The 25,892-nt window shown below is 33.0% G+C and overlaps 1 protein-coding gene across 6 annotated transcripts in view; it reads right to left on the bottom strand.

Moving 5' to 3' along the window:
- The window catches only part of LOC132700285 (fasciclin-1), a 613,802-nt gene that overhangs the window by 490,689 nt on the left and 97,221 nt on the right, over positions 1 to 25,892 (bottom strand). For 2 of the 6 annotated variants that reach the window (XM_060667459.1, XM_060667460.1), the window contains exon 1: positions 3,217 to 3,388. The exons of 2 other annotated variants lie outside the window; for them this stretch is intronic. In XM_060667459.1, the coding sequence (XP_060523442.1) occupies positions 3,217 to 3,362 (146 nt within the window). In that variant the 5' untranslated portion in view covers positions 3,363 to 3,388. Of the gene's footprint in view, positions 1 to 3,216; positions 3,391 to 25,892 lie in introns of those variants that run through there. 2 more of the 6 variants (XM_060667458.1, XM_060667463.1) reach the window with 2 other exon arrangements.

Raw genomic sequence — 25,892 nt, 5'->3', positions numbered from 1 at the left:
CACATTTTCGGTTGACTTGTTTGCATGCTAGATTAAATTTACATCAATAATAATAATAATAATAATAAAGAATTGAAATATTAATGATGGGTCGGTTATGGTGATAGGAAACATTTCTATCGTGAGGCGTGTGAACTATTTCATGCAATATACTCAAACGGGCCTGAACTTAGGAAGTCAACTATGACCAGATTACTGCATGAGATTGTACGAAAATACAAGAACAGGGTGACCAAAAACTAAAACGAATGATGAGGTTCTAAACGTTTTATTATCAATTATAGATAATCCACAAACTACGATTACACAATTACCTGCGGATAATCATGTTTTTCAGTCATCAGTGAGAAGAATTTTGGCAAAAAATAAGCATAAGCCATACAAAGCACGTCGATTCTAAATCCAAATTTCCCAAGTTATTTTTTTTTAAATGTCTTCGAACAAACAAGGCTACATCACCAAGCACAAAAGTAATTTAGAATATAACGTTCAACATTAAAGACCCGTAAAATAACGATGCTGCCCATCAAAACGAATTTAAATTTTTTAGTGCGGCTTTATTGCGTACCCCGGTTCAAATATTGATGAAGTTCGTTTTACTAAAAACTGTTGGTTTTATTTCCAATTCATATTTCCCGAACGGCCGTGCTCCATAATTTATTGACGCACATTTCTTTGGCAATTAAAATTTTTGTTATACATAGCAACGATTTAAAAGCTGTTGGAAAATTACGAGGTTAGCGCCAAAATTTCCCGGCCTGACATAGATGCAGCTCCAGTATCAAGGTAAAACTTTGTCTTCTTTTAAATATATATCTTAGTAGGCTGCAAGAAAAAATTGAAGTCTTGCGTCAAACAGTTTTTTATTGATAGCATTTTAAACTAGAAGTGGCCGAAAAAATGTCGCAAATAACGCAAATTGAGTATAGAGCAGTCATAAAGTTTTTGAAAGAAGGGTTAGCACCTAAAATTACTAAAGAAAGGGTGGATGGTGTGTACGGCCGAAGTTCTCCTTCGTATTCTGTAGTGAAAGAATGAGCAAAACGTTTTCAAATGGGGCAGGAATCCCTTGAACATGATTCAAGAACTGGTCCACCAGTGGAGGTTATAACGGAAGATATTGTTGCGATTGTGGAAGAGGAGGTATTGAGTGATCGACGTTTAAAGGTCAAGGAAATCTCAGAAATTACTAAGCTTTCTGATGTAAGTGTTCGTCGAATCCTGCATAATTATTTAAGTATGCCTAAGGTTAGTGCAAGATGGGTTCTTAAAAACCTTTCGGCTATTCAAAAACAAAGCCTGTGATAGAAATTATTGTGACGGGAGATGAAACTATGGTTCTCTATTATGACCCTCTATCGAAAAAAAAATCAATGGAGTGGCGTCGTAAGGGTGAAGCACCTTCAAGAAATTTCAGAGTCTGCCAGTCAACAAAAAAAGTACGATCTTTTGGGATTGTGACGAAATTCTTTTGATAGATTTTAAAGAAACTAATACCACTGCCAATGGTATATATTACGCAACATTATTACATAAATTGCGAGACTGCATATGTGTAAAACGTCGAGGAAAACTGACCAGAGACGTGGGTCTTTTGCACGATAATGCACCTGTCCATACTGCTGTGTTGCACAAGCTGCCATTTTAGATTGTGGGTTCCAACAGATAGATCATCCTCCCTATAGTCCAGATGTGGCCCCCGGCGACTATTATTTGTTTGGACATTTGAAAAAGGACTTACGTGGACGGCGGTTTAACGACGAAGTTGAGTTAAAAGAGGCTGTTTAGCTCATTTTGCAGACAACCCAAAATAATATTTTTTTAAAGGGACTGAGTTGTTGATAAAGAGATGTAATAAGTGTATTGAAGTTAAAGGGGATTATATTGAAAAATAATAAAACATTGTTACCCTACTTTGTTTCTTTCATATTCAGGCCGGGAAATTTTGGCACTGCCCCCGTATATGTACGGAGTGACCAATTAAAAATATCGCACAACGGACTGACGGATTAATTTAAATTAATACAGGGTGGATAAACTGTGTTCTATAATACAAGCATGAACTGTTCCGGTTTCTACATAAACAAAAGAGACGGAGAGAGAAAGAGAAGAACCAAGGATATAATATAAAACTCGTGTATGCGTTTTCCATTTAACTATATCTTACCGTAGTCATACATCTCCTTCTTCAAATGAATTAAATATTTTAGAGAGTAGTCTAAGGAAACTGCATAAAAATAGGTTTGTCTGTATGTATAAAATCAGGCTACTGGCAAATCTGAACATTAGGATATAATTCATTCCACATTTCCGTAGAACAAACATTTTGACGCTCATTTAATTAATTAAAAAAAATACTTGAAGAACAGAACTTGCGTTTGCAATAATTAAATTTTAATAACCACTTACATTATTTGTACTTCTACTTCTATTCACGCCTTCTCCTCGCGAACATTGGCAATCCAAATGGCAATTCTAGTTTTGAAAACCGTAGCACGAAAGATTTCAGTATACGAGTGATCAAACCTCCTTATTAAGTCTCTCCACTGATATTTTTCCTTGTACTTATATCTCTATTATTAGCCGAAGTAATTCGAATCTCTCAACTCTCAGAGTTGACGTATTACGTTCCTGGAATGACGTCACGCAAGTTCCAAATAAATAAATAAGTATATATATATATATATATATATATATATATATATATATATATATATATATATATATATATATATATATATATATATATATATATACGTACTGATATTTATGACTGATTTATGAGACTTGGGAGAGAAGTAGAAGTCTGGAACCGCATTTAGACTCTTTAATTTGGGACCAATAAAATAACGCATAGTATATTTTGTTAATTTTTGATTTTTTGTGGTTATTTTGGCTTGTGGTTATTTTGGCATCCAGAAAAATATCTTTTCCTCCAAAGCCATTCATCCGATCGCAAAAATTTTACATCCGGTATACGTAAGGTGTTTTAGTTATGGACAAAAATCTAAAAGACCCTGAAAATTGTTCTTTTGGAAAGTAAATTATTAACCGTAAATCAAAATTCGTACAAACAATAGCTAATCCGTTCAAACAGGCCGTATCTAGGGCTACAATTTATGGCATATCTGTTTGGCATATTTATTTAAACTGATTCTAACTAATACTTTAAAGGTTGCGTCCGCCCTGTATTAATTGGAATAAATCCTTACTTACTTCCAATTGACTCTGAAGCACCCGGTATATCCAACCGTCAAACCCGTTAACATAAATGAGAATGTTGAGTAAAAGAATATTACGAATTTAGACACTAATATCCCAAAATGACACTTTAACGCTTTTAAGGACCTCAGATTTTGCATCACTCACATCCTCGCTGCACCGGTGAATTATAAACTATAAACGTCCTTAGTAACAACTTGCGAGCGCCTAATGGCCATTACATGGAGTTTCACGATGACCTAGATCGCATTTTTATATCGCCGTAATGATCATTAAGCACGGAACAAAACTGCCGTAATAAAAACAAAATTTCGTAGAGTTTTCCCGCGACGTATATCTTTCTGGTAACATACACTTGCCTTAAATATTGTCGCTACGACGTGAAAATAGAAGAATGGAATTAGGACGTAGATAATTCCCCTATTAAGATACCGAACATAGAACCCAACTTATCAACAGGCAATATAATTCTTAGTTTTAATAGTATATATTTTTTATGCAAGCAAGAATTGTTTCCACATTTTTTACCATTGTATTATTGTATAGGTTTTCCATAAGAGAAAAAGAAAGAAAAAGCTAACGGCGACCAGACATCCAACATACCATTTCTTTATTCAATCTGTCTGCAATTAAATATGCTACACTCATTTGACAAATGATAACGATTAGAACAGGATATATTTATAGAATTTTGTAACAGGCTTGCTCTGGCCCTAACACAGCGAAAAGTGTCTTTAGTGCTAGAATTTTACAAATGAAGATAACCTGACACGTACTTGTGCCTCCGTTCAAGACTATTTATGCGAAATCTGTATAAATGAAACTAAATTGAAATCGCGGTGGATATGCACTAGGCGTTTCAAAAATATTTTCGGCACATCAACCGTCCAACTGGGACAAGAGTAGATCTTATAGATATAGATAGATGTACACCAGTGGCATCACATCATTCGTAAAAATAAGAAACAAGAATGATCCTAAATCGTGTGGCACCACTGAGGTATTTATTAGATTTATACCTGAAACTCCCATTGTAGAGCACGTGTTGTATCCTGTCACTCAAGTAATTCTAAGGAAGGCTACTATCGGAAAATAAAAATCTCTTAAGTTTTTGAAGAGACTCAGCGCGACTAATTTTGTCAAATGCCTTACTGAAATCAGTATATATGACATCTACTTGTCCTTGCTCATGCGAAATTTTGAATACCCCCTAAGATAAGATTTTCATATTTGGACTTCCCTACGAAATTAAGCTCGCTTTTGGCAATTTCCGCGAAAAGTGCCGAATATCGACAAAATACGTCGGAATTGACCCATAGGCACAAAACAGCACTTTGTATGTAATTAGATAAATAGAATTTACTGTTGTCTGGATTTGTTTTTTATTTATAATTTTATTGATAATGGCCTGATTGTAGCAGTTGTTCAGTGCAATTTCTTTAATGATTTTAAGTTTTTTGTTGTAATTTTCTGTTGAGAGTGGCGTATTAAGAAGTCTGTGTATAAAAGAGTGAAATGCAGCCAAAACTTTTACTTAAGGGATGTTCTAGTATGATATGGTGGTATAGATACGTGGATGATGTCTTTGCTTGCTTTGTTGGATCGGACAGACAATTGATTTTTTTTTAAATTATATTAGCTCATTACGTAATGGAATAAAATTCATTATCGACATTGAAAAGGATAACCTTATTAATTTTTTTAGACTTAACTATCACGAAAACATAAAACAAATTAGATTTTTCCATTTACCATAAACCTTTACACAGGGACACAGTTATACATAACAGCTCAAATTATACTTATACACAAAATGGCTGCATTTTACTCTTCTATACACAGACTCCTTAATACGCCACTCTAAACAGAAAATTACCACAAAGAACTTAATATCATTAAACAAGTTGCACTTTTTGGGGCTGTGTGTAAAATATCAAAATTGTCGTCAAAAATGTGTTTTTGCCTTGTTTAAGTGTGTCGCATGATTAGAATCTAGACTATTTTATTGAAGGATCTACCTGTTTGTATAGTATAAATTTTATGATAAGATCAGCATGTAGACACCTGATTTTTGAGATTTTGGACAATGCGTTTTATTGTTTTTTAAATATTTTCCGATTGTGTTGTTAGTTCTGAAAGCTATTTTTAAACCACATTTTGACAAATGTTTTGAAACTTTTTCACTGGGTTCTGCTATGTATGTAATTGTTTTAAATTGTTCGTCTTCTTTAAGTAAAAATTTTCTATGGTGGTATAGATAAGTGGATGATGTCTTTGATTGCTTTGTTGGAACGGACAGACAATTGAATTCCTTTTTAAATTACATTAACTCATTACATAATCGTATAAAATTCACCATCGAAATTGAACAGGATAACTCTATTACTTTTTTGAATTTAACTATTACGAAAACGCAAAACAAATTAGATTTTTCCATTTACCATAGACCTTCACACACGGACACAGTCATACATAACAGCTCAAATCACTCTTATGCACTGCATGGCTGCATTTCACTCTTTTATTTATTATTTCACTTCTTAATACGACACTCTCAACAGAAAATTACAACAAAGAACTTAATATCATTAAACAAATTGCACTGAACAACGGCTACAATCCGTCCATTATCGATAAAATTATAAATAAAAAACAAATCCAGACAACAGCAAACTCTATTTATTCGAAACCTAATACAGAACACGAACAATTTAGAACAATTACATACATAGGAGAACCCGGTGAAAAAGTTTCAAAATAGTTATCCTGTTCAATCTCGATAGTGAATTTTATACGATTATGTAATAAGTTAATGTAATTTAAAAAAGTATCAATTGTCTGTCCGTTCCAACACAGTAAACAAAAACATCATCCACGTATCTATACCACCATAAAAAACTTTTACTTAAAAAACACTAACAATTTAAAATAATTACATACATAGGAGAACCCAGTGAAAAAGTTTCAAAACATTTGTCAAAATGTGGTTTAAAAATAGCTTTCAGAACTAACGACACAATAGGAAATTTTTTAAAAAACAATGAAATGAAATGTCCAAAATCTCAAAAATCAGATTTCTGCGGATCTTGTTCTAAAATTTATATTGGACAAACATTTAGATCCTTCAAGAACCGCATTAACGAACTTAAAGAGGGTTTAAAAACAATAGTCTAGATTCTAATCATGCTACACACTTAAACACAGAGAAGCACATTTTTGACGACAATTTTGATATTTTTGCATACAGTCACAAGAAATAGAAAATTAAATTTATTAAAAGCCATGGAGATCAACAAAATGAGACATTCAAATGTAATGCTTAACGATTAATTAGATTTAAATACTTCTCCATTATTAAACATTAATTAAGGTTTTCTTATCATTTTTCGATATATATAGTAGCAGGTAGTTTGTAAATATTATAATTGATAAAGACACGATGTTGTCGAAACATTTGTCATGTGAATATATATAATTTCGTGAAAATCTGTTTACCTTATTTATTTCGTAAAATGGATTTTCATCAAGTAAAAGCCACCTCAATTCGAAGTTTGTGGTCCGTCCAAAATTTTTTATACCTTCCACCTCAATCGTATTTGATGTGGCAAATCAAATTATACTCTGCTTATTAGTTTTGATTAAATAGGTCAGTATTATCACGTCACAGAGGTTAATCTATTACAACTTACAACAACAACGAACACCTATAAATGTTTTAGCTGTGTTTTATATTCTTTTATATAACAACTAAATGTTGGTGAAACAAGTCACATTTAATAAATATCTTTCTGTTACAAAAAAGATATTAATGAATGAAGGAAATATTGCATTCTTGTTGTGGTCTTTCAAAGAAAGCAAAATGCAATGAAAATAACATCCATTTCAAAGATGAAAACACCACAAAAATTTTTTTTAGATTGAACACCATTAGTGACTGATATGTCCGAAGTGGCTCGCGATGGAATAGAATCCGATGTTTGACTACAAGCACAATAGAAAATCAATGGTAGCTATTCGGCAGGCATCTATGAGACCGATTTATCTAAGAAAGGGCTTACTGAAACCATGAGTGCAATCGGATCGATTTCAGTAACACGTCCAGTTGTTATTGGCTCATGATGGTGGTAGAAGAGTACGTCGGTCACATGGAGAATGATGCCAGTTTTAATTTGACTGATTTGAGATTGCGTTTCAACAGTCAATATTCAAGATTTGTAGAAACTCCCTGAGATTCAAGATTAAAGGGATCTATTGTGACTCTTTCTTTAGCTATCCAGCTTGATTTAACTTGTTTCTTCTCTCTGATTATACTCCATTGCTCTTTGCCTTACATCCAGCAGATGGAAATGACCTTTCGATGCCGATAGTTGCGATTGCGCTTATTAGGGGCGTTATGGTTGGGGTGCTGTAATACTTGAAAACGGGTCACCTTCAGTTTTTTCGGACAGAAACATGAACGCTGTAATTTTTCAGCAAAGCAATGAGAGGAAACATACGGCTGCAATCACTAGAAGTTTTCTTTTACAAGATAATGTCCTTGGTCCGCAAGGTCACCAGACCTATCACCTGTTGAAAATGCATACTGAATGTACAAAGTCTACATCATGCAGTAAGTTTTTTTTGAAAGGCGTATCCACAGGCAGATCTCGATCATTCGATTATCTAATTTCAAGATTGACAGTTAGAGTTACAGAGTATACAAAATTGCCTGGAGGTGGAACTTAATATGATTTTTTTTACACTTTGTCATATTTTTCAAAGAAACTTCCACAGGTTACTACAATAATTTTTACACCGTTTTCATTCCTCTGAAGGCGCCTATATTAAAAAAGTTTAAATGTTCTTGTAGCACTGTTTTAACACATAAAGTACGTACTTTTTTAGGTCACTGTTTCAATACTTACGAAGAGCTCTGTTTACTAAACGCTATCCCTCTAAATTTAATCATATAAGATATAAATTTAGAGACAACGTGGTCCTAATTTTATGTATACCAAGAGAGAAATATAAAATTATGTAAATAGCAGTAGCTTTTTATTCCTCTTTCTTTTGCTCGAAGGCAATGCTTATAGTGACAGTAAGAGAACGAAAGAAGAACGAAAGGCACAGCGCAAACGTAATTCGGTCATCGTTCCTTTAATGCAAAACGGAGTAAACAAGAACCACCAGAATCCATCACCCAATTTACCCAATTTCTTTAAAGTTAATCAAAATTTGGTGGCAGACGCCGGCGATACGAAATTTTAGAACTTCTTCTCTTGCAGGATCCATGGGGTTGATTGATGGCACAAATATTAAGCCGCCCCCGAGTAATTTGGAATCGCAAAGCTCAGATGCTTTTGCGAATTAATCGCAGCGGCGGCGCCAGCGTTGACAGAGGGTCTCCAAAAATTTGAAAACTGTCAATGGAATACTTCCCTTGTGTCGCATTTAAACAGAGAGAGATGTTCGACGGGACAAGGAATGTTCTATGAAAATAAGTTCTTCCGAATGCATTGAGACAGAGTCCAGTCTGCTATTAGGTCATTCCACTTCGATGAATATGTAGATAATAGATTTATCAATATAAATTCATTCATCTCAGGCAGATATATCGCTAAATAAATTAATTAATTTTGTTTAAAAAAGTTATGTTAAGTCACTCAGTGAATAATGTAATATCTCGTTACGTTTTCAAAAACCTTCCCGAAAGTGTCACTGTCCGACCTAATATTGACGTCAGAACCTGGAATAACCGTTGTTCTACTCCCGTCTGTAAAATACCTAATTACACACCGATCTCGCGTGCGGGAAGCGTCAGTTTACCACGTCAGTTTTGTTTTCCATAGATCCGAGCCACTTCGGACATTTCCGGGATTTTACCGCACGGGTTTAGGATCAATCGGATGTTTTTGGGAAATTTTCCTGCACGTTTTGAATTTTGACGGTCATGTCAGTGAATGTATTCGTGTTGTTTTGCAAACATGTACCCAAAAACTAATACACAGAAAAATGTTATGCAATATATCAGACAATTTAAATACTATGTGCTATAAGCTACAATTAATATCTAGCGGACCAGTCGGTAAGTAAAGTGACGTTTATAAATTAAGTCTCCCACAGAAATATTACATACCGTTCGAGTGAACTTCAGTCATTTTTACAGTTTTTATATTAATATCTTGCCAAAACCAATTGAACAATTTTCAAATATCTATATCCAATCAGTACAAACAAAACAAAATTGAAGGTTAGGACCTACTTTTTCTTGCTTATGCGTTCTTAACACGTTGACTGCCACAGTAATTTTCAGATTTCTGGCCAAAAATGAAATTTTGATTTTATTACATTATATTATTAAAAAGTCTAAATCTAGAGCATAACAGTAATCTCTTCTCGGAAGCCAGTTACGAGTTTATTCGTAGGCACACCTGCACTGACTTGTCGCTTCGCTAATGGTGAATCAATCATTCATTGCGTCATCATCGTCCGCGTCAGTTATATCTCAGACATTGTTGAGTGCATTACTTACGTCTTTCTTGTGTGTTCTTTTTATAATTATTGAATTACTAATAACCCAATATGGATAGGAAAAGACCATTGACTCATAGTGAAATTGAGTACTACTTAAATCTAAGTGATTCAGAATTTGATGAGCTTTCTGGCGTGAATAATAACGACAGTATCGATTATGAACCTTCTGAGAATTCAAGTGACAGTGAAGATGAAGTCGTCTCAAAATCTGAAGATGATCCGGAACCTGAAGATAACGCCGATGGTTCTCAAGCAACAACATCAAATGCGAATGATAATTTGTGGACAGAAACTCAACAGAGTCCTGAATTATTTATTTTCAAAGAAAAGGTTGGTGTGAAATTGGATGCGACAAATTTTACAGTACAAACGCTAGTGGACTTATTTTTTTCGGACGATTTTCTTGCATTACTGGTGGAACAAACTAATTTATACGCTGCGCAAGAAATTGAAAAACGCACAACAATAAAGAAAACCAACAGGTTATCAAATTGGCAAAACGTTAATGTTGCTTAGATGAAGGTTTTTATTGGACTTCTGCTGCAAATGGGACCTTGCTCTTTTCCATCAATTGAACATTACTGGAGCACAAACGAGCTATATAATGTACACTTTTGGCGCTCACATGTGAGTCGAAATCGGTTCCAGTTGTTACTTCGTTATTTTCATTTGGTTGATAACTCAATACCATCTACCAACAGATTATACAAGGTAAGACCAATTCTAAATCATTTCAACAATATTATTTGGGAAAACTATGTACCAGATAAAAATATTTGTATTGATGAGTCTATGATGCTATGGCGGGGAAGATTGATTTTCCGTCAATACATAAAAAATAAGAAACACAAATATGGGATCAAACTGTATGAACTTTGTGAGTCCGATGGTCTAGTTATGAAAATCTGAGAAAACTGACAATAACGTAGGCCACACTACTGATGTTGTTTTACATTTACTTGAGGACTATCTCGATAAAGGATACACGGTTTTCATGGATAATTTTTATAATTCTGTTACACTTACAAAACTGCTAAATACACGAAAAGCGTATGTGTGTGGAACCCTACGAAATAACAGAAAAGGGAACCCTAGAGATTTGATAAATCGTAAATTGAAAAAAGGGGAGTGTATTTGGCAGCGAAATGGTCCTGTTACTGTTTGCAAATGGAAAGACAAGCGGGATGTCCTTTGCATTTCAAACATGCATGTTGTTGAAATGATAAAAGTGCCCAATCGCAATGGAAAAATTTCTATGAAACCGAATATAATTCGAGATTACAACAATGGAATGTCTGGCATTGACCGATCAGATCAAATGCTTTCGTATTATTCATCTCTAAGAAAGACTATTAGATGGCCCAAAAAGGTTGCATTGCACATTATAGAGATTTACATCCACAATGCTCACAAAATTTTTAAAAAAGTTACATCTTCTAACATAAAACTAATAAAGTTCAGAGAGGAATTCGTGCTCGCATTGATTGGACAAGAAATTCAACACGTTACGAAAAAGAGTAAATTGCAAAGTATCCATTATTTAGAGAGTTTACCGCCTACCGAAAAAAAACAGCGTCCAACGAAACCATGTCGCATATGTAACCAAGGAAAAAAACTCCGAGAAACGCGTTATTACTGTCCAGTATGTAGTGAAAAGCCAGCTCTGGGTGTGGAAGATTGTTTTAAAAAGTTCCACAAACAGTATATATTATTATACTTCTGTAATTTGACTTAATTCTTACACTTACATTTTTTATGTTCGTTTTCAAGTAAATTGTCTTTTCATGCAAGCCAACATTGATTTTTTGTTCTTTCCCAAGAAGCCATCTATTGATATTAGCACTGGTATATTACGAGTTTAATCGTAGCAACACAAGAATGGCAAGTGAATACAGTACGAGATAACTCGTAGTTGGCGTCCTTGAAAAGATCGCTACCTACGAGTTATCTCGTAGTCGGCAGTCAACGTGTTAAAAATTTTAGTCTCTTAAATGCTCTATCCTACTTAATAATCAATTGTAAAAGTTAAATAAACAACATAACGTTTTAAAATTGTTTTTATTCCGTTGTTTATATGACATATTCAATCATACATATCTCTCTGTCTAACGTACGGTTGCTAAAAAGAGACAACAATAGCAGAACACACACCGATCTAGCATGTGGGAAGCGTCACTTTACCACGTCAGTTTCGTTTCCTACTTATCCGAGCCACTTCGGACATTTCCGGGATTTTACCGCACGGGTTTGGGAGCAATCGGATTTCCCACGCTTTGAATTTTGACGTTTGTTATTTCTGACGGTCATGTCAGTGAATGTATTGGTGTTGTTTTGCGAAAATATACGCAAAACTAACGGTCGTAAAAAAAGTATAATATGAACTTTTGAAGCCACGCGTTTATTAAACACTCGATCCGCTGCGCCCCGCTCGTGTCAAATAAACTCGTAAGTCAGATGCCGTTTGCTGCACTTGGTGCATAATACTGTTGTTACTTTTCGGACTGTTTCAATTTGGCATAAGTCGCCTTTGAATTTATTCACATTGTAATAGTATATATACAAGTGCGGTAAACGGCATTTGACTCACGAGTTTATTTGACGCGAGCGGAGCGCAGCGGATCGAGTTTTTAATAAATGAGTGAGTTAAAAAGTTTACCAAACGTGTTGCATACTATACTTTTTCTACGACGGTTAGTTTTTGGGTACATTTTGGCAAAACAACACTGACATGACCGACAGAATTGACAAACTACAAAATTCAAAGCGTGGGAAATATGTACGAAAACATCCGATCGCTACGTGGTAAAGTGACGCTTCCCGCACGCTAGATCGGTGGGTAATTAAGTATTTTAAAGACGGGAGTAGAAAAAGTAATAAAAATATGAAGTTTGAAACACTACAATTATTTTTTTAAACGGTGAATAAAAACACAATGATATTTTAAATTAAGAGTGTTTATGAGGGAAAAAACCGCAGGATATAAAGCAAAAAAATTAAAAGTATTAGATAAAACTGATATCTATAAATTAAGACCAAGACAATTATCCTAGGTCATTCCTAATTAATGGAGAAAAAGAAATAAATTTATATATAAAGTATTTAGGCCTACGCCCAGCAAAAATTTTCATTGACGTCTCTTTATTGATATAGCTGACAAACTTCAATAGGCAGCCAATTCAAAGACAAGTATTGTGTCATAAACTCATAATAATGATAACGTAATAATATAGTAAAATAGCAATATATTAATTTCGAAATACTTTCCTTACAAATAAATAACAGTGATAGTTATAACTTTAATACTAATATTCAAAAATATTGTTTATATTTTATACTGAACAACAATTTCAGAATATCAAAGAACATTAAAAAATGTTGATAAAGATTGCCCGAAAGTACCTACGTTTAATGAACTCGCTTGCTTGCTCGTTCAATAAAATGGCACTTTTATTACGTTACCATGAAAATAAAATAGGTGAAGTAGAGCTTCTTGGGCAATATTACTTAAAAAGCAGCAAATTTCTTTAATAAAACGCTAATAGAAACGACCATTCTGCAGCTAAAGTTTGCTTGTTCCACAATTTGTTTAACACTAAAAGTTGGCATGCAATGTATTCGGTGTAGAAAACACCAGAAAAATTTTACAGAAAAGTAAACTTTTATTTTAATAAATAGGACAAACCTTATGAAAATATTTAAATCTTTTAAATTAATTAGCTATTCTATATTAATGATGAGAAATGGTGCAACAAATATGAGGCGAGGAGATATCAGGTGCATTGAGCTTCTGAAACGTCATGTAGAGTGAGTAATCTACATCTTCATAGTAGAATAATTTAAATTTCTGTCAGGTTCCATTTTCAAAATTCAACGTCTATTCATTTCTCTTTTCATTTAAAAGATAAAAAAATAAATATTTAAAATTTGTTATTATATAATTCTTTTTTCAGTATAATTTTTTGCAATTGTTAAGCAAATTGCCGAACACATTGTATACAGATACAAATTCTGCATAATCATTCACTTAATCAACCTATCAATCGATCGACAATATAAGAGAAGCTTATGTTGAATCAAAAAATCTATAAATACTTTGATATTATAATACATTAATAACTACTTCCCGTGGACTCACATTAAACAAAAACTAAATAAAAGGAACAACATATGAACACAATATTCCATTAATGATATAGAGAATAAAGCTTAAAAATTTAGAAAAAAGAGAAGAACAATAATTACAAAAACTCCCAATTACACTAAAATCCATTCATGTAAAATTCAGAAAATCCACTACAAATACATTAATATGAATTAAAGTAAATTATAAATTACATTTTATATCACATTTAATGTAATCGTAGTCATGTCAACTGAAACTTCACAAAAATCAGTTTATTAACTCCGGATACACATAAGTCATTTTTTTTAGGTAAATCTCATCTTTTAGTTGCACGTCACTGCTAAGAAAAAACCTTTGAAAATAGGGGGAGACATAAACTGTGTACTGGCACAAAGTTTAAATTATGTGAAAAGTGGTTCGGATGCCTCGAGCTTGTTAATTTAATGAAACTCAAATATTTGCTTGCTTATTTGGCAATTTTTAGTATTTGGAATACGCGAATATCTTCTTGTTGGAGATGTTCCAATAAAATATTACATATTGCACGGGATTCGTCTACACAGCACTTGAATAAATCGATTTGAAACATCTCGCACCAAAATTTTAACGAAACGATCACGAGTAGTATAATGAGTGCAATAAAATAAATAGTCTATTTTTCTAATTTATTTCATTTTGCCTCAGTTTGATTCTGCGAAAGCTTATGGGCTACAATTTTATTAAAATATAAAGAATTTCGATTTGCAATACGAGTAAATTTAATTGCATTGTTTTTTATTATACACATTAGTTAAGATGAAGTAAGTACTTTTCTAGCTATGAAATTTAGTCCGTAGGTAAAAACATGCAATTCTTGAACCGTTGCATCGGAAACAAGACTAGCAATTTTACATTTTTCCGAGCTCATTCATTTGTTGACAACTTAGTTGGCGTATTACCTTCCTGGAAGAACGTCACGCAGGTTTCAAATAAAGTGTGCAATATGTGATGTGATTGCTGTATGTCTCAGTTGTGTTGCATTTGAAGCTCCTTCAGTTACATTAACAATTTGGGGAAGGGATCATTTTAGCCTGATCTTTTTCCATTTAAAAAAAGTCAAGATATTCAAAACTATTAGCTATGATTGCTGACTATATCATCACTGCATCTTACCAATGTTTATAAGGAGTGACAACAAATCAATGTCAATTTTGACCAATATGTTCTGAAAGACGGCAGTGACTGTTCTAGAGAAAGGACAATTTTTTTTTCAAAAAATTTTTGTCTCTGTCCGACACAGGTTAAACAAAAATAAGCAAAAATCAAGGGGTAAAGCACCAACTTTAGAAACGCGAAAGACTCAAGGGGCGGAAAATATAAAGCAATTTAGAATTGAAAAGTTCAGTCGCAAAAAAAACACGTAAGTATATAACAAAATACAAAATTAGACATACATACATACATGTAAACACATATACAGGCTGTCCCACCAACAACTTCTTTGATCAGTTGTGGCAAAACTATAAGTAGCAAAAATTTGAAAATTTGGAATGAAACTGATATTACTGGAGGTAAATTTTGGATATATTTAATGCATTTTAAAAGTACAATTTCACAGTTTCAGCGATATTTTATGCAAGAAATGACGTCTGCGGACAGAACAATATCTCTAAATTTTATCCATACGAAATAGTAATAGTAATTAAACGTTTAATGTTATTGTTACTGTGTAAACAAGACGTTTACGGCATATCAATGGCTCCCATAAAAACAATTTCCTGTATTACGTGCTGTTAAAGTCGAAAAGTATTCTAAAAAAATTAATTATTTAAATAATCGCAAGTACTATTACCATACATACTAAATATTAATATAAATAACCTCTAGGTTAACTACGCATTAATTAGTATATTTGTAAGGGAGAGGAAAATGATCCGAGGGAAATAAAAAAGCACACCTTTTGTTATAGAACAGTTTACTGCTGACTAAATAGTTTCAGTTTTAATTTGTATTTAAAAATTGTTAGAGGAGAAAAATTATTTACGGTAAACGCCCATTAACAACCACAATCTATTTTCTTTCAGATAGAAATGATAGACAAATTTTCAGGTTTCAGGATTTACCATATCAAAAGATTTTGCGAAATCCACACTCTACTTTAGAAAATGAACAAATTTCATTAGTAATTTCGATTACTAATAATATCAATTAAAATTAGAATGAGAAAGAAACTTTTTTTCAAATGGAAATAGCTTATTTATATAACCACATTTATAATTAAAAATATTTTGTATTAGTTTGTAAGTTCCCAATATTTATAGTTTTGGAGATATTGCAGTTTATTTTTTTTAAGAAGTCTGGTCTTACCGTTTAATTAATGAGCGTCTTATAGTTTGTAGTATATTACTTCGTATTTCTTGATCCTATATATCAAACCTAGGCAAATATTACCTACCCTTTCCACCCTGTTGACATTACACTAAACCAGACACAACAAATCACCATATTTAAATTTTTAAAGAGATATAACTTTTTGGTAAACATAGCCTAATATTAAATTTAATTCAGATTTGATAACTTTAATGACTCGCCCATTTATTTTAGATTCATATGAGCTATTAAGTGTTGGTGACTGTAACAGGCTACTAAATTGTTTTTAAGTGTGGATTTATTATCGTCTCTGTCTTTCCGCAGAAAAGAACATAATAATTCATCATCACCATATAAGCATGTTTTAATATAAGTTTTAAAATATATAATGAAGTTGCTAGTAGAGAAGCACAACAATAACGGACCAAATATAGATCCTTGGAGCACACCATATTCCACTTTTATCGACATAATAGCGCTATTTGATATTACGTAAGGGCTAAATGCGACGATTAGGGAGATATTCCGCAATAAATATGGCGGAAAAATAGGGTTTTTATTTTTATCTTGAAAACGAAAAGAGATTGAGGAATAAAACTTTATGGAAGTATTATTACAAAAACACACTTTTCACTTTGCTTCAGAATGAGTAAGATGATTAAATTAGGCTAAATATATTATAAAAATAATAATAAAATTAAAGGTTACTGGACCATGGTCAATATTAGGATAATATGCAGGAACTTTTTGCAAGAACTAATTTTTCAGTTTCAGAAAGTTGGTGCGATGATTCATTTACCACAGTGTTTCGCAGTTAAGAGTTTGATGGTTTCATTAGTGTCGACGTTAGTTTTACAATGTGATCCTGGGTAAAAGATGAAAGAATATTTTCAGCTTTTTCGAGTCATGTTTGAAAGGGTCGAATCGGATGTCGACAAAATAGAAGATGTAGCGACAGGAGATTTTTATTGGTTTTGTCTATTTCCTTGCGGGTATAGTGAATTCTTAATGCAAAACAAGATTTAAGAAGAATTATATAAACAGATGAGTTCTTGACATGATGAGATATTTTAAGAAATTTAGGGATTAAAATGGTCTCTATAACGTAACAAGTAAAAGGCAGTACACAGAATAATCTTATCAGTTTTAGTCAGTGGTCTTCTAACTTTTTGAACTGAGGAGGCTTTTACTTGATGAAAATCCATTTATCAAAATAAATAAGAACTAAAAGTTCAGATTTTCACGAAATTATATATTTTCACATGACAATTGTTTCGACAACACAGTGTCTTTATCAAATGTAATATTTACAAACTACTTGCTACTATATATACCGAAAAATGACAATAAAACCTTAATTAATGTTGTTGCGAGAATTTAAGTTCAATAAAGGAGAGGTATTTAAATCTAATTGATCGTTAAGCATTTGAATGTCTCATTTTGTTAATCTCCATGGCTTCCAATAAATTTAATTTTCTACTTTTTGTGGCTGTGTGTAGTATATCAAAATTGTCGTCAAAAATGTATTTTTCTGTGTTTAAGTGTGTAGCATAATTAGAATCTAGACTATTGTTTTTAAACGCTCTTATATGTTCGTTAATGGGTTTCTTGAAGGATCTACCTGTTTGTCCAATATAAATTTTAGGACAAGATCCACATTTTCAACCTATAGACACCTGATTTTTGGGATTTTGGACATTTCGATTTATTGTTTTTTAAATATTTTCCTACTGTGTTGTTAGTTCTGAAAGCTATTTTTAAACCACATTTTGACAAATGTTTTGAAAATTTTTCAAATAGAGTTTACTGTTGTCTGGATGTGTTTTTTATTTATAATTTTATCTATAATGGACGGATTGTAGCCGTTGTTCAATGCAATTTGTTTAATGATATTAAGTTCTTTGTTGCAATTTTCTGTTGAGGGTGGCGTATTAAGAAGTCTGTGTATAAATGAGTTAAATGCAGCCATTTTGTGTGTATAAGGGTGATTTGAGCTGTTATGTATGACTGTGTCCGTGTGTGAAGCACTTTCGTAATAGTTAAATCTAAAAAATTAATAGAGTTATCCTGTTCAATCTCGATAGTGAGTTTTATACGATTATGTATCGAGTTAATGTAATTTCAAAAATAATTCAATTGTCTGTCCGTTCCAACAAAGCAAGCAAAAACATCATCCACATATCTATACCACCATAAAAACTTTTACTTAAAGGATGTTCTAGTATGATATTTTCCAAATTATCCACACACGGACACAGTCATACATAACAGCTCAAATCACACTTATACACACAAAATGGCTGCATTTAACTCTTTTATACACAGACTTCTTAATACGCCACCCTCAACAGAAAATTGCAACAAAGAACTTAATATCATTAAACAAATTGCATTGAACAACGGCTACAATCCGTCCATTATAAATAAAAAACACATCCAGACAACAGTAAACTCTATTTGAAAAATTTTCAAAACATTTGTCAAAATGTGGTTTAAAAATAGCTTTCAGAACTAACAACACAGTAGGAAAATATTTAAAAAACAATAAATCGAAATGTCCAAAATCCCAAAAATCAGGTGTCTATAGGTTGAAAATGTGGATCTTGTCCTAAAATTTATATTGGACAAACAGGTAGATCATTCAAGAAACTCATTAACGAACATATAAGAGCGTTTAAAAACAATAGTCTAGATTCTAATTATGCTACACACTTAAAAACAGAAAAACACATTTTTGACGACAATTTTGATATATTACATACAGCCATAAAAAGTAGAATATTAAATTTATTGGAAGCCATCGAGATTAACAAAATGAGACATTCAAATGTATTGCTTAACGATCAATTAGATTTAAATACCTCTTCTTATTCAACTTAAATTCTCGCAACAACATTAGTTAAAGTTTTATGGTCATTTTTCGGTATATATAGTAGCAGGTGGTTTGTAAATATTACATTTGATAAAGACACGGTGTTGTCGAAACAATTGTCATGTGAAAATATATAATTTCGTGAAAATCTGAACTTTTAGTTCTTATTTTTTTTTCCAACTTCTTCCTTTTACGCTTGATGTCTTCCATAAAGGTTGGCTATTTTTTTAACCAAACCGACGCAGTTGGAATCCAGCAGATTTTCAAAAAGCATTGTTTAAAACTTCTCTCTGTGTTTGTTGTTTACAATTATCTATCTTATTTTTTTTAGAACACAATTGATATTATTGTTCTCTCTCTAATTTAATCTAAATCTATTATTCCTTCTACTAAATTAAAAGTACTAAATTCAAAGAAAAAATTGCTAACGGGCCAAAAAATAAATCTTGATATCTAAGTTTCTTTAGTAACTAATAAAACTTTGCATGTCCAAAAAGCAATTTGTTCTTTAAATTTAGTAATTAAATGTGATGCGGTTAGTTTAATTCAGTGCCTTCAACTCATTTTAAAAAAGTGAAAAATAAGCAGAGAGCTTCATTTCATAACAGCGACAACAATTTAATTGTTTTATCTCTTGCTTTTTTAATATAACAACAACAAAAACTTTTTACCAACGTTTATACGATAAACTACCCTTTATTTTCAATTCCGACCAGGTAGGTACTTAGAATTTTCGCAAAGGATAAAAGGCGGATTGCTGCCTAATAAAACTGAGCAAAACAAAATTCATATTCCTCAATCCTCCTTTTTCTTTTGTCCGAAACTCCGTAACAATACGTTCCGAATCCAAACTTTTCCTACGGCTTTAATATTTCGGCCGCGCGGTTCTAAAGGAAAACAAAAGCCCTTCGTGGTTTATAATTTTATTTCCGGATAATTTACCGTGAAATTTTTAAGGCAAAATCGCAACGGGTCGACGAGCACCGAACGCAATTATTTTGTTTCGTGTCGACGTTCGCCCACAATAAATTTGTACTCGTTTAATCCGTCCGCGTTCGTTTGTATTTGGAGGGATATTGCCCACCAGTTTTCGGTATAAATTACCGTTTATTAACGTTTTTATTGGAACAGAAACGGTAAGTAAAATGTTATTCAGAAATAACTAGCTAGGACGTAAGGCCACGCTGAATATTGATATCCATACTGAATTGTAGCCGGCGGTACATTAACCATTCTTAATTTTTCAAAGAAATTTCCACAAACTATTATAATACTTTTTCTAAAACTTCTGGATTCCTCCTGCGTCGGTTTTTGTTGACTCGAACTAGCTAACGTTTCGCCAATCATCCTATTGGCTACTTGACTGAAACTGCCTCGCATTTTACTCTGTAAAATCTGTTCGTAGATATAAGTAGATTTAAACACAAATACATAAATAAATAAATAAATATTGTTTAGTATCTTTCTTAACCAAACCGCAAATAATTAAATTCTTTCTTATGTCTACGAACAGACTTTACAAAGTGATACGGAGCATATACACAGCTAAAATTTTTGTATTCAATGTTTTCACAAATTTTACAGGGTGTTCGGTATATTTTGTTCTATATTAAAAAATGTGGTGGGCCGGTAGAAGTCCATTCCCGCACTAATTATATCTAAGTGAAGGCGGCTGGGGGGAACTTTAGGGTATCTGTGGATAGACCTCATTGACCTCTATTTTCCAAAAAAATTTGAACTTTCTCAGAGCAACGCAGGTGTTTTAAAAAATTAAAAATCTAAATTTTTTACCGTTTGCCTTCGGGGACGGTTTTTGTGGGATGCTGCAAATTTTTAAAAAATGCTTACAATTTAAAATTACAATTAAATGGTGGGGGCTAGGAGGGGACTTTATAGTATCTACGTCAGATTTGGATTTGGATTCGGATTTGTGAAATTAAGCACGGCAATATTGTAAGGGAACTCCCAAAAACCTTGTTCAATGTTACTATGTAGAAAATAACCCCTTTTCTGCTCGCATCAGCCCAAATAACACGTTATATACTTAGTAAAGTCTGTTCTTAGATATAGGAAAGTGACTAACTGATACGAATTAAGGAAAGACCCCGGCAAGCTGTAAGAATGAAATATGCCCGAACAGGTCCGTACTTTGCCAAGAATACGATTGTTCTGCTTTTTCTATATGTTTAACAGAATTTGCCCAACTTTCTGGAGGGATGTTAAAAACTTCGGTTTCTATCCATTCGGAATCAACCATCTTGCAAAATAATTATTCATTTACCTCTTTTTGATGGCGCGTTTGTTTTACACTTATCAGTTGAGTCAACCCAACCCTTTTCCAGCGTATAATTAGTGTCGAACCAGGTTTCATCCAAGTAAATAATTGGCCTTTGTTGTTCTCTGTAAATCTCAATTTTTTCTAGATATTCGAGTCGCCATTTCCGAATTCTAAAAGATTCCATTAAAACTTTCCTTTTATCAATTTTTTTAAATCTAAAACCCATGTGTTGAGTACACTTCCATAAGGTAGTTCTGCCACATTTAACACCGATTTCATCTCTTTCAAGCCTCCTAATTAAGATATGTAATGTAGGCACGCCTTGTTCATCGTATAACTGGTAAATTTTACGCCGGATTATATCTTGATCACTTTCTACACTCTACACTCGGGAAAATGTCAGCATCGCCTCTTTTTTTCCTCGCTGAAATGGGATTATTCACAATTTTCCATACAGTTGATGTTGAAATTTTCGTCACTGTGGCCGTTTCATCTAAAGATGCTTGCTTGCTGGCACCACATTCCATGAGAGTGAAATAAACGTTGTTTATAACTTCCTTAGTCTCAATAGAATAGTGTTTTCTACATTTGGGCGGGAGCATCTCCTGAGATACACTAGACTCACACATATTTTGCATAATTCGCACACGATTCAACACACGCACAAAGAATAATTACTAATAAACTTAAACTAAGTAGTATATCAAACCAAAGAATATTAAACACAGGTAGGTATAAAATTATTTTTCTATGACGGACCACAAATTTACCTGAATTTAAATTCCGAAACTTTAGGTAATAATCTTGTTGCATTGTCTGCTAATGACCACCCTTAGATAATCCCAAGCAAAAGCAATTGGTCACTATGAACAGACCGTACAGAGTAAAATGCGGGCGAGCCAGTTTGCATCAAGCTCTGAAGAAGCCAACAGGATGATTGGCGAAACGTTAGGGAGTTAACAATTCTTCTTCTTTTGGCGCCGCCTCCCTTCGATCTTTGACACTGCTGTCCGCAATATACCTATCAAGGTGCAATCGATGCATCGACGTACATCATAAAGCCACGGGTTCTGGCATCTCCCCACAGATCTTTTGACTTGGATTTTGCCCTCCAAATACGTGCCAGGGGAGGAGTATTTTTATGATCTGCAAAGGAGTATGTAGTCCCTTCTGTTTATTCATACGTCTCAGTACTTCTGCATTTGATACTTTCTCAGTCTAACTAGAACGTTTGGTATATTCTCTTGTGTATGATTCTTAATAATATTTTAAGGATATGTGACATCAAACTAATTAGTCGGTAATCATCACACTTAGTTGAATTTTCTTTCTTGGCTAAGGTGACAAAGTTGACTATAGCTTGGTATTTCATCGTTAATAGTATATTATGCAACAAGTGCGGTAAACGACATTTGACTCGCGAACTTATTTGGCACGAACGGAGCGAGTGTTTAATAAACGAGTGAGTTAAAAAGTTTGCCAAACGTGTTGCATACTATACTTTTTCTACGACCGTTGCTTTTTGGATATATTTTCGCAAAACACGCATACATTCACTGACATGACTGTCATAATTGACAAACGTCAAAATTCAAAGCGTGGGAAATATCTCCGAAAACATCCGATTGCTCCCAAACCCGTGCGGTAAAATCCCGGAAATGTTCGAAGTGGCTCGGATTCGTGGGAAACGAAACTGACGTGGTAAAGCGACGCTTCCCGCACGCTAGATCGGTGCGTAATTAGGCATTTTACAGACGGGAGAAGAAAAAGAGTGTTTCTGTACACTTTTTTCTTTTTGTTCTGTGCTCCTTTTATATTCTTCTTCTAGCCACTGTCAAATGAAATTTAAAATAGAAAAGAAATAAATAAAATTTTGGTATATATCGTTAATTATTCTTTGCAATACTTCAAAGCATCATTAAATAGTCAAATAAGGGCCCAAAACAGCATCTCCGTATCATTGTCCTTTCCTACAATACGAATAAAAAACTTAATACAGAAAAAAAAGTTTTAAGTTTTTTTAAAATATCCAATTATTCCCGAATTTATCAAATGTAGCGCTAATTTAGTATTTCGCAAATTCAATACGTTCCGCTGCCTACAAATATTATTTTGTCATATATTTTGATGAATTTTTGTACAATACGTAGTACAAAATTGCCGAACAACTATCAATTATTATTCATCAATTAACTAAAACTACTAATTTTTGAAGACTTATTACTATGAATAATTGAATTACTGCTTCTATCTGCTTATTCTACTTGTTCCATCACCACTTCGAAACATTAGATGGTGAAATAAGGGCCCAACACAGCATCTCAATATGTTTATCCTTTCCTAAAATATAATTAAAAAACTTAAAAAGCAAAAAATGTTTTACGGTTTTTTTAACACCTAATGAATTGCAATTTATCAAATAATCTAATAAAAATAATTTGTATTATTTAGGAAGTCAAATAAATAAAATTTTGTTATGTATTTTTATTTATTTCTTTACAAATTACCGCGCAGCTTGCGTTATTACGTTTTGCCGCTTAACAATTATTAATTACTATTAACGGTTAGGTTAGGTCAACTAACCAAAAATATGGTTTATGGTAATGACAGCACTTTAGTTAAAAATTACCAAAGATCAGCAACGACACAACAGCATAACTTCTATTTTGAAGATAAAGATAAAAAATCAACTAGGTGAAGCTTTAAGAAACAAAGCGTATGATAAAATTTATTTCGTAGACAAGGTCATAAAAAATCCGGTAATATACCCCTTAGATTATTATCATATTACTGCCATTTGAATCTTATATCAGTGATATGGGCCGGATTAGAAGACCAAGCGAGACGCAATAATATAAACCCAAAAATATCCGCCCATGTAATTTATGAATTAAAACTAAGTGTGAATTATTGTCAGTCAGTGTAATTATTTACTTGAAGTGGATAATCCACGTAAAACCATTAATTTTATCCTCGGATTACAGTAACTGCATAGATTCAAACTATTCCGACTACTCATTTTATTTAATATATATTTATTATTTACTAATTGCAATTATGCAGATTATAAAAGAAAGTATTCATGTATTTGGTGTTCTAATTTCCTTGGGACTACCCTGAACAGGTTGGATTTTTCGCAAAAATACCTAGGAGCAGATAAAAATATTAATAGCATTAATACATTCATGACCATTTATGGCATGTAGGACTATACCAAAACAATTATAGTCTCATTTTCTTTCAATCTCTTCAGAATTTTGAAATTCAAGTGGCGGACGGCAATAAGATCAAATGCGGGTGATTAAAATCAAACTTAAACGATTGGGCAGAGCAGCAGTCCCTAACAGTTCAGTTACTGACATCTAGGTGACTCATTTTAGTGCAAATAATAACCGTTTTCCAACGGACTATCGGACTATCGAAAGTCACTTTACTCTATATATCACTCATATCCAATATGGCAACATATCGTTGGTTTGCCTTACGGTAAAGCTATCTGGTTCTATCTCCGCAGAGGACTAATTTTCTCCACCGTTCCAATAGCCAAGATAGGACTAACATCCACAACCATCAAATAGCCTTAAAAATATAACTTTATTTCCATTATGAAGTTGACTAGCGACGACACTGTCGTCTATGACGCACGAAAACGGTTTAGGTTGCTTGCGTGACAGAGTTTGATCGATCCACTGGGCATGAATATCGCTGCAAATGGTCTAATACTTTTGACGTCGCCTTCGCAGCTCCAAAGTTGCCGGAAAACCGCTAGAGAACGGCTAAAATATTTTGATATCAATCATTTTTCTTTGAGGCAGTCTTCAACGTTTGAACTACGAATTGGAAATTATAAATACAATTTATTCCTCGCAAATAAAGCGAGGTTTCCAGATTTAAAGCGTGCTTAAATATGCAGTGGCCAAAGGGAACAAAACCGCTGTAGGTATTCAAATTTGTGACAACTTCATTAGCGGTGTAGCAGGATTTTGTATAATGAGTTGATAAATTGCAGAAAGATCGTAGGGCAAAGTTGTATAATTAATAAATTACTACATAAGTATTTGTTGAAAAAATAGAGAAAAATATTTTGTTCGATTTTTTTGCTTCGCATGCTGTGCGATCACGTGGAAAATCACTGATTTGCGGGATACTGTCACAAATTGTAGTGGTTATTCACATTTTTCTAGATTTTCTATAACTGTAGGCGTTTAATACTGGTAGTATGGCTCGAGGTTTTGAGGCTCTAGCTTAGTTTTTCAGTAGCTTCATGAAGTTCACTGTTTCAGTGATGGAAAAAATTTCTTCAATCTGTAATTTGTAATCTGCAATTGATTTATTCTTTCAGTTCACTCGTTTGGATGGTGTTTTCTGTATTTTGTGAATTATGTTCTCTCTGTTTATTGCTTCGAGATATTTATTGGTCCATTTAATTATTCCAAAGGAGTATTGAAGAGATATGGCATAACTATTTATGGCTGTGGAAAGATTTATTGAGTTAAGTTTGCGTTTTAAAAAGTTGTAAAGAAGTTTTTCAAACT

Source organism: Cylas formicarius, unplaced genomic scaffold, assembly GCF_029955315.1.
Source record: "Cylas formicarius isolate icCylForm1 unplaced genomic scaffold, icCylForm1.1 PGA_scaffold_4__25_contigs__length_36172078, whole genome shotgun sequence".
Classification (NCBI taxonomy): domain Eukaryota; kingdom Metazoa; phylum Arthropoda; class Insecta; order Coleoptera; family Brentidae; genus Cylas; species Cylas formicarius.
Note: the sequence above shows the minus strand (reverse complement) of the source record. Positions and strands in the feature narration are given on the sequence as shown.